At 55.0% G+C, this 10,222-nt stretch overlaps 1 protein-coding gene across 1 annotated transcript; it reads right to left on the reverse strand.

Moving 5' to 3' along the window:
* Window positions 1-7,591: 7,591 nt before the first annotated feature.
* Window positions 7,592-8,525, reverse strand: LOC119696403 (olfactory receptor 14C36-like). Its single transcript, XM_038126118.1, has one exon. It carries the CDS (start codon window positions 8,523-8,525, stop codon window positions 7,602-7,604), a length of 924 nt encoding a protein of 307 aa, XP_037982046.1. The 3' UTR covers window positions 7,592-7,601.
* Between the last annotated feature and the right edge of the window lie 1,697 nt (window positions 8,526-10,222).

Below are 10,222 nucleotides of genomic sequence, written 5' to 3' on the forward strand. Positions count from 1 at the left end.
GGCAGGAGGCAGAGCTGTCAGCAAAGGAAGGGGCCAGCCAGGTGGGGCAGCCGGGGCATGACAACAGCCTGCAGGGACAGAGGCGCAGGGCAGGGACACCGTGGGACAGCCTGGGCTGCACAGGGCACAGGGATGGGCAGCAGCTGCAAGGCCCTGCCAGAGCCAACTTGGGCAGCACTTGGGCCATGGCTGCTGGCCCTGGGCCTGAGGCCACGAGGGGACAAGTGACCCTTGCTGGCCTGGGGCCTCATTGCCTCCTTGTCCCTGCTCAGCAGCCTGGCAGGGGCCGCCCCATGCTCCTGCCCTTGGCATTGCACATCCCCACATGCCAGTGCCCATCCTGGGAAGAGCCCTGAGCAAGGAGGGAGGGACAGGATCTGCCTTGCCAGGGGCTGGGGCTCAGGCCTTGGCCCTTTGCATTCCTGAAACACAGCCAGCTTTGCTCAGCACCAGAGACACCTTTCCCTTGCTCGTCCCCACCTGTCATCACTCCAGTGCTCTGCCTCCAGTGCTCTGCTCTACCTGGAACCTGGGGACACTTTGTCAGTATTGTTCCTCACAGGGATCTATTTAAAGTACAAGAAACTTCCATGTTTCAACTTCATGTTGAGTTCTTGAGAAGTTTTTTGAGCACACTCTGAGGGACTGAGTGTGATGCAAATGGCACCAAAGCCCCAGAGGGTCATTAAAGTCCTTGTGCTGTGTCTGTGCTGCTGAGCTGGGCCGGGCTCCTGGCCCAGAGGCAGCTCCTGGCAAGGGCAGCGCTGCAGAGAGACAGCTCTGGCCAGGAGCAGCTCCTGTGCACAGCCCAGCAGGGCTGGGGCACTGCCAGGGCAGCTCAGGGACACGAGCAGGGCACAGACAGAGTTCACAGGGGCTCAGCACTGCCAGGGGCTGTGGCATGTCCCAGAGTGGGCTGTGTGAGGTCACAGACTGGACTATGACATCAAAGAGTATTTTTTTTGAGGTCACTGAGCAGCTACAGCATCATAGAAGGGATTCTCTGACATCACAGAGCAGGCTGTGACATCATGGCATGGTTGTGTGACATCATGGAGCAGGCTGTGAGGTCAAAGTGTGTGCTGTGACATCAGAGAGTGACACTATGACATCACAGAGAGGGTTTTGGGACATCACAGAGGGGGTTGTGAGGTCACAGAGCTGTCTGTGGCATCATAGAGTAGGGTGTGAGGCCATAGAGCAGATCCTGCCACCATAGAGGGTGGCTGTGTGACATTAGTGAATGGGTTGTGACATCACTGGGTGGCTGTGTAACATTATAGAGCATGCTGTGACATCACAGAACACATTCTGACATCACATGTTGACTTTCTGACATCACAGTATCTTCTGTGTCTTCACAGTGCAGCGGCATGACATTCCAGGGTGACATCCCAGAGTTGGCTCTGTGAGATCACAAGGGTGCTGTGTGACATCCCAAAGTGGGCTGTGACATCACAGATGGCTATGTGACATCATAGGGGGCTCTGTGCCATCACAGGATGCTGTGTGACATCACAGGGGCTGTGTCAGGTCACTGGGGAGGTCACTCTGCCCCAGCCCCTCTCACAGTTCCTCCAGAGAAGTCCAACGCTGCTCGTGCACAGCGGGGTCCCCTGTCACCCCGGGGCCCCTGCCCCCAGTGCTGCAGCCTCCCCCAGAGGATGTTCCACGAGATCGACCCCAGAGCCTGACAGGGGGATGGGGGGCCGGGGCCATGGGGGTGGGACAGGGGGACAGGGACCTCCCGGCAGCATCCCCGTGTCCCCCAGTGCCAGAGCCTGGGACAGGGCTCCTTCACCCTGTTGTGCATGAGGGCTTGAGACCGCTGAAAAAATCCCCAGCAAGGGATCAGCAAAAACCAGATTTAATATTCAGCAACAGCACCACCAAGTTCCTTGGCAAGAGTCACTCTGCTCCTGACTGGACACTTCAGGCACACCAGGGAAACAAAGCAGCAACAAAACCAAACAAAATCCAGGCAATCAAACCAGAAATGAACCGAGAACTGTCCCCGTGTGTGTGTGTGTGACACAAGGACAGTGAGAAATGATAAAAGGAAAATACGGCCTAAAAGCTGAACAGAGCTCAAACTTAACAGGACTTAACTTACACCTTAACCTTAACTGATAGCTTCAACTTCACAATTTAGCAAAAGAACAGCACTGAACAGTATTTAACCTATCTTAAAACCTATGACTTAGCAATTTAACAAAGGAATAACACTTAACAATATTTAACTTAGCTAAAAACTTAAATTAAACTTGACGACTTAGCAAAAGAACAGCTCTTAGCAGCATTTAACTTAGCTTGGACCTTGTGATTTAACCTTACCTAAAGGCCTGTCTGACTCAGCTATCCAAGGCACTCAAGCCCCTCAGAGAGCAGCATTTCTGCCCCATTTGCCCAGCACAGGCACTCCTGTGTGCACACAGACACCAAGAGTCAGTGCAAGGGGCCTGTGAGAAATTCCCCTGAGGGCAGGAAATGCTCACTGTGGATGCTTTGGCATCTCCCCAGTGAGTGGAGGGCTGAGCCTGGAGGAGTGGGGGGATCGGCCCAGGCTCCATCATTATTCAGGGATCCCCGAGTGCAGCAAACGGGAGAGTTCCCGGCTGGGAGAGGCCCCACTCAGAGGGAGTCGCTGGCCCAGGAGAGCTCCAAGGGGCTCCTTTTGGAGCTGTTGGTAGGGCCCCAAGAGAGGGGCTTCAGTCCCAGCAATGGTTCATCCTGGCCGCACTTGGCATCAACAGCTTTCTTTGGCAGTGTGAGAACAGGGATGTTGTGGCACTGAGGGAACAAAAGCAGTTCCCAGGGCTGCTCCTACAGAAAGCAGGAGCTCCTTGGGCAGCAGCAGGGCCTGGGGCAGCCAGTGTTTGTGATGAGCTGCAGAGGAGCTGAGCCCAGGGGCTGCTGGCCAAGGCCGAGGCCCAAGGAGCATTTCTCAGCTGGCAGGGCGGCCTGAGAAGGGGAGGGGGGAATGCAGCAGCACAGGGCCCATGGAACCAAGGGGCCATTGTGACACTGTGGCATCTCATGGAACCAAGGGGACCCTACTGACGCTGCATGGCTCCATGGAGTGTAGGGATCTTTGTGACACTGAGAGGCTCCATCAAACCAAGGGGCCATTGTGACATTGCAGGGCCTCATGGAACCATGGAGAGACCATTAGGATACTTCACAGCCTCATGGAACCAAGGGGCCATTGTGACACTGTGGATCACCATGGCACCAAGGAGACCGTTGTGATACTGCGGGGAACCATGGAATCATGGAGACCATTGTGATGCTATGAGGATCCATGGAATAAGCAAAGCATTGTGACACTGTGAGGCCTCATGGAACCAGTGAGACCATTGTGACCCTGGGGGTCCCCACAGAACCAAGAGGACCATTGTGATACTGTGGGGCCTGGTGAAACCAAGAGTCCATTGTGACACTGCAGGGCTGCATGGAACCAAAGCTCCAGGGTGACACAGAGGGGCCCCCTGTCATCAATGATCCATTGTGACACTGTGGAGCCAAAGGAGACCATTGTGACACTGCAAGGCCCCATGGAATCAGTGGGACCATTGTGACACTGTGGGGTCTTCTGGAACCTAGAGGCCACTGTGACACTGTGGGACCCCATTGAACCAAGGGTCCATGGTGACACTGCAGGTCTTCTTGTAATCAAGGAGCCATTGTGGCACTGTGGGGCCCCATAGAACCAAGGCACCATTGTGACACTTCACAGCCCCATAAAACCAAGGGAACACAGAACAGCTCTGGCTGGTTTGGCCTCCCAGGAGCCACCTGAGTGGTCAGGCTGACCTTGGCATGTTGAGGGTCACTTCTCATCTGCTGCTGAAACAAAGGGGCTCCGTGCTTTCCCTCCTATGGAAAAGAACTGGCCTTCCCCTCCAGGCAGCCATGGCCAGATTTGGGATTTCACCTCCAAATTTCCTTTAATCCAGGAATTGTTCCCACAGGAATATTGCCAGGATAAGTCTGGATGGCAATGGTTTCAAGAGGGTCATCTCTCATCTGTCCCCAAAACCCTAGGGAAGGCTCCATGCTTTCCTTCCTGTGGGAAAGAACTGTTCTTCTTCTCCAGGTGCCCATGGCCAAAATTGGGATTTCACCTCCAACATTCCCTATTGTGACACACTGGAGGAGATTGTTAGCTCAAAACATTTTATGTGTGAGGGAGGAAGGGGCAGGTCCAGCCTTGCCCTGCCCTGGAACCCCAGCACTGCCCTGCCCTGGAACCCCAATCCCCCCAGAGCCTCTATCCCAGCCCAGCAGTGTCTGCCAGGCCCTGGCACAGCACAGGCAATGCTCCACAGCCACCTCTGCAGCCCCCAGCCCAGCTCCTGAGGGACCAAATGAGCCCAAGTCTCACCTGGGGGAAGGGCCCAGGAAGACCAAGGGGTATTGAAGGCTGACCACAAGGCAAGCACACATCTTGACAATACATCCTCTTGGAATTTCCATCAGAACACCGCTGGACTCCAGGAGTTTGTATCTCTGTGTGTGCTTCTCTGAAACTTATTTGTCTTTCTCATTTTCTAATTCCCTCTTCCTGCAAATTTTGAGTAACTTAAAATTGGAAAGGCTTTGAGTTTGTGATGTTGAATGGACCAATTTAATGTTTGGAGAAGTGTTTTTTGTTGATTGAATGTTGTATTAAACTTTTTGCCAAAGTTTCTGTGGATTTCTGAAGTTGCCAGTAAAGGCTGTTTGGTTGTTTTGAGCTCCTGAGAATCTCTTGCTGGTACTTCTCCAGTGCGTCCAAATCAGAGTACACAAAAAATTGTAATTCCTTTTAAATGTCTCCTGGAGAGAGGTTTTTAATGGATGGGAGTCAGGGCTTGTGTGTCCTGCTTGGCACAGCCCAGGCAGGGCTTTGCCAGCCACATTCCACCCTCCATTTCCCAGCTGGAGCCGCTGGTGCCTCTGAGTTGTGCTGCCCCAGCGCCAGGGACGCTCTCCTTGTCTGCCCATTCCCCCACGGGCTCTGGCCAGGGATGGCCTCAGTGGGGGCTGCTGACATCCTCAGCAACTCTGGTGTCCCATGGAACCAAGGGTCCCTGGTGACACTGCAGGATCTTGTGTCACCAGGGCTCCACTGTGACACTGCAGCACCAAGGAATTCATGGTGGCACTCGGAGGCCTCATGGAGCCAAGAAGCCACTGTGACCCTGCAGGGCCTTGTGGAACCATGCAGAGCATTGTGACAGAGCAGGACCTGGTGTCACGATGGGGCCATTATGACACTGCAGGGGCCAAGGATCCAAGGGACTTTGTGACACCAAGGGGTCCCATGGAACCAAAGGGACATTGTGACACTGGGAGGCCTCATGGAATCATGGAGACCATTGGAACACTCTGGGGCCTCAAGGAACCCTGGTGACATCATGTTGGTTGGGAGTGTTGATCTGCTGGAGGGTAGGAGGACTCAGCACATCAGCACAGGGCCCTGGACAGGCTGGATCCAGGGCCCAAATCCAACAAGGTGAGGTTTAACAAGTCCCAGTTCCAGGTCTTGCACTTTGGCCACAACAACCCCTGCAGCGCCACAGGCTGGGGACAGAGTGGCTGGAGAGCAGCCAGGCAGAAAGGGAGCTGCAGGGACTGCTGGACAGCAGGCTGGACATGAGGCAGCAGTGTGCCCAGGTGGCCAAGAAGGCCAATGGCTCCTGGCCTGGATCAGGAATGGTGTGGCCAGCAGGAGCAGGGCAGTGATTCTTGCCCTGTGCTGGGCACTGGTTGGGCAACACCTCGAGTGCTGTGTCCAGTTGTGGGCCCCCCAGTTTAGGAAGGACATGGATAGGCTGGAGCATGTCCAGAGAAGGGCAACAAGGCTGGTGAGGGGTCTGGAACACAAGTCCTGTGAGGAGTGGCTGAGGGAGCTCCTGGGGTTGTTTTTCATGGAGAAGAGGAGGCTCAGGGCAGACCAGGCCAAGTCAGGGCACAGGTTGGACTTGATGATCTCCAAGGTCTTTTCCAAACTTGGTGAATCTGGGATTATAGAAAAGCATGCTTGGAGCAGTGTCAGGATGAGCCCTGGGCCTCCACTTCAGAAGCTCCAGCAGCCCAGGTGCCTCAGCTTCTCCTCCCAGGCCCAAAGCCCATCCTGTCAGTCCTGCAGAGCCTCTGCAGCTCCTCCTCCTTGCCCAGAACAGGGAGCCCCACAGGCAGACAAAGCAGCCCAGATGGGCCCCCCTGGCCTGGGGTGCCTCTTGCCAGGGAGCAGCACGGGGCACTGCAGGAGCCTGCAGACAATTGCTGCAGCACTTGGAGGATGATCCTGCTCCCCAAGGGCCGTTTCCATGGTGCCAAGTAAGAACTGCAATGGGGAGTGGGGCCAGAGAGGAAAGGGCAAACAGGGATGGGCTGTTTGCAGGGCAGGGAACAGGGCTGGGCAAGAGGAATCTGTACCAGGGAAGAGTAAAGAAAGCAAAGGTGAAGCCAAGGAAATGCTCAGGGCAGTTTGGGGGTGGCTGCCAGGCAGCCCTGGCTCTGAGCAACAGCGTCTGCACTGGGACAGGAAACTCCCAGCTGATGGCAACAAACTTTCTGGCTGACTGCAGAGGCCAGGACAAAGCTGAGGGCTTTCCCTGGTGTCCCCCAGCCCTTGCTGGCCCCAGGGGCTGATGGCATTTGTGCTCCCTCAGGTTGATGTCCCCACAGCAACAGCATGGGGGTGCTCCCGCCTGCTGTGTGCAATGCAAACAGGGGCTCCTGAGCCAGTGCTGCCGTGCCTGTGCCTGCAAGGATGGGGCACCTGTGTGAGCTGGGGGAGAGGCCAGGGCTGCAGAGGGGGGATGGTGTTGGCAGCTCCATGAGGACGCTCTGGGACGCTGCCCTGGGCTGTGCAGCGCACTGGGGATGGATCAGCTCCTGCTCTGCTGCTCCTTCCCGTGTGCCCCCAGGGCCCTTGCAGAGCCCCAGCCATGCTGTTTGCCCCCAGCCTGCCCACGGCCACCCTGGGGCTGCTCACGAGGGTTTTCTGTGCTCAGCATTGGCCTGGCCGTGCTCTTGAGAGAGCCTGGGCAAGGAGCCTGCAGCCCCCAGGCCCTGGCCTGAGGCATCAGCACTGCCCCAGCAGTGCCCATGGCCTGTCCCTGCTGCAGCCCCGGCACTGCCACCCCCAGCACTGTGCCCGGCCCCGAGAGCACTCAGGCCCTACAGCAACACCAGGGCCACCAGGGCAGCGGGGCAGGGCCACGGCAGCAGCACTGGCAACACCAAGTGCTGCTGCTGCTGGGCACAGCTGCTGGGCCAGCACTGATCTGCCCCCAGCTCTGCACACAGACATTGCTGCTGCAGCTCCAGAGAAGGCAACGAAAGGGCATCTCTGCAGAAAACTTTGCTGGGAGATCCTTTAGTTCCTTTAAAGTCACCAAGAACGCAGCGAGACATTGACACAGTCTGTGGCCACAGGGAAGATTGAGAGAAACAAAATGAGAAATAGCAAAAACAGTGACAATTGTTTGTGGATAATATGAAAAAACTAAAACACAGGAAAAGAATCTCCAAAATGAAACCAACAAGATGTATCAAAAATGACTTTTATTACAAGTGATTTGTAGAAATTGCTCAGCAGTTTAATGTTCCTAAAAGCATCCAGTCATCAGTCTCCACACTGCAGCCTTGAGCTCCTGGTTCCTTAGGCTGTAGATGAGGGGGTTCAGGGCTGGAGGCACCACCGAGTACAGAACTGACAGGGCCAGATCCAGGGATGGGGAGGACATGGAAGGGGGCTTCAGGTAGGTAAACACTGCAGTGCTGATGAATAGGGAGACCACGGCCAGGTGAGGGAGGCAGGTGGAAAAGGCTTTGTGCCGTCCCTGCTCAGAGGGGATCCTCAGAACGGCCCTGAAGATCTGCACATAGGAGAAAACTATGAACACAAAACAACCAAATCCTAAACAGGCACTAATGTCAAGAAGACCACGTTCCCTGAGGTACGATTTGAAACAAGAGAGTTTGAGGATCTGTGGGATTTCACAGAAGAACTGGCCCAGGGCATTGCCATGGCACAGGGGCAGGGAAAATGTATTGGCCGTGTGCAGCAGTGAATACAGAAAGCCACTGGCCCAGGCAGCTGCTGCCATGCGGGCACAAGCTCTGCTGCCCAGGAGGGTCCCGTAGTGCAGGGGTTTGCAGATGGACACGTAGCGGTCGTAGCACATGATGGTCAGGAGGGAAAGCTCTGCTGAGATGAAGAACAGAAAGAAAAAGAGCTGAGCAGCACATCCTGTGTAGGAGATGGTGCTGGTGTCCCAGAGGGAATTGTGCATGGCTTTGGGGACAGTGGTGCAGATGGAGCCCAGGTCAGTGAGGGCCAGGTTGAGCAGGAAGAAGAACATGGGCGTGTGCAGGTGCTGGCGGCAGGCTACGGCGCTGATGATGAGGCCGTTGCCCAGGAGGGCAGCCAGGGAGATGCCCAGCAAGAGGCAGAAGTGCAGCAGCTGCAGCTGCCGCGTGTCTGCCAATGCCAGCAGGAGGAAGTGGCTGATGGAGCTGCTGTTCGACATTTGCTGGGGCTGCACATGGAGACCTGTTCATGGGAAAAAAGACACTGAAGAGTTAGAGATACCTGAAACCAAAATCAAAGTCATTTCCCATACACCCTCCTCTGTAACACACAGAAATGGTCTTTAGTGCTTTCAAAGTCTGGGGTTTTATTTATAAGCTCCCCCATATCTCTTCCAGTGTTCCTGGATATCAGAAACGCTCAGCATTTTTGCTGCATCCAGGGAGAACAGAGTAAGTTCTTTGAGGCAAGATGATGAGTGGTGAGTGATGGGAGATGGTCTGTCATTCAGACCTGTTCAGAGTTTCTCTGGGCTTTAACCTTTCACAGCTGGAGGGTGATCACCTTCCCATGCTTCCTCTAAAATGTCACCAGGTATTGCTGAGATCAGATGGATCCACCCCAGCCCAGCTCCACATTTGTAGCCAAGGACTCACATTGTTCATTTCATCAACCCAGCAGCATTTTCAGTGTCACAAGACCTCTGCCTTTCCCCATCAATCTCATAACTCAGAGATGCTCTAGGAAAGGTTTGCATCCTGGATTGGAGCTCCCAGCTTGCACTGAAATCTCAGGGAGAATTCCAAGGGTCCTTATGCTGCCATTGGATTGAGGGAGATGCAGCTCCTTCTCTGGCTGCACTGACAGCATTGCCCAGAGCCGGGCACTGGGGACAGCATCACCCTGAGCCAGCTGTGCCCCCTGCCAGAGCCCCCAGTGCCGGGCAGCTGCTCCCAGCCCTGTGCTCTGCAGAGGGAACTGGGCCCGGGGCTGCAGAGCTGCCCCACGGCTCTGCTGCAGCTCTGCCTGCACAGGAGGGGCTTCACGCCTTGGAGCCCCAGCCCTGAGGGCAGAGGCTTGGCTGGGGGACACGAGGGAGGGGGCTTGTTCAGAGGGAGGGGCTGCACTGGAGGGGATCCTCTGGAGATCTCTAAACTCTCCCTGCCACAGCATTTCTGGGTTTTGTTTTCTCTCATTTCCTGATCTTCTCTCTGCTTCCTGGAGATTTTCCTCCTGCAGGTGTTTCCCTGTGCCTGATCTCTCCCTGCCAGCACTCACAGACCCCAAATCTCTGTGCACCCTCCTTGGCCCTAAAGAAGCCTGCCTGTGTGCAGGGCACTGGCTGGGGGCAGGTTCTGTTTGCAGCTTGGAGAAAGGACAGCTCAGACTGAGCCTGATGGGTCCAGCAAAGCTGATGCTCCTGCTGTGCATGGGCAGAGGAGGGGCTCTCTGAGACACATGAGGGATCTCCTGTGAACCTACTGATCACTAAAAGTAACAGTTCAGATGTAACAGGCACTTGTCAGAATTATTAATTAATAAATCATAATCATCTATTAATATTTATTCCCCCTTCCTGACATTGTCTAATAGTAGAAAACTGAATACAAAGTCTTTAGAAATTTCCTCATTTTTATCAAAATCCTTGTCTTGGAAATATTCTATGACTGATCAGAAACCCCTCAGCATGTCAGGGCTTCATGAGCATTTCACCCCCCCTGCCCCAGAAATACTCAAGAGTTGTACTCACAGAGTCTGTAGGCATTGGGATGTTCCAGCTGTAGGAGATCACTCCAGGAGCTGCAGCTGCATTGTCCTGCAGCCAGAGGTTCCTGTGCCAAGGGCTGGCAGGGATTCTGCCCCAGGCACTTCTCAGCACCTTCCCAGCCCTGACTGATTGAAGCTCTCTGTGCCTCT

The sequence above is a fragment of the Motacilla alba genome, unplaced genomic scaffold, assembly GCF_015832195.1.
Source record: "Motacilla alba alba isolate MOTALB_02 unplaced genomic scaffold, Motacilla_alba_V1.0_pri HiC_scaffold_28, whole genome shotgun sequence".
NCBI lineage: Eukaryota > Metazoa > Chordata > Aves > Passeriformes > Motacillidae > Motacilla > Motacilla alba.

Bases quoted from the DNA above. Each gene is read 5' to 3' on its own strand.
- LOC119696403 (XM_038126118.1), bottom strand. From the start codon at position 8,525: ATGTCGAACAGCAGCTCCATCAGCCACTTCCTCCTGCTGGCATTGGCA.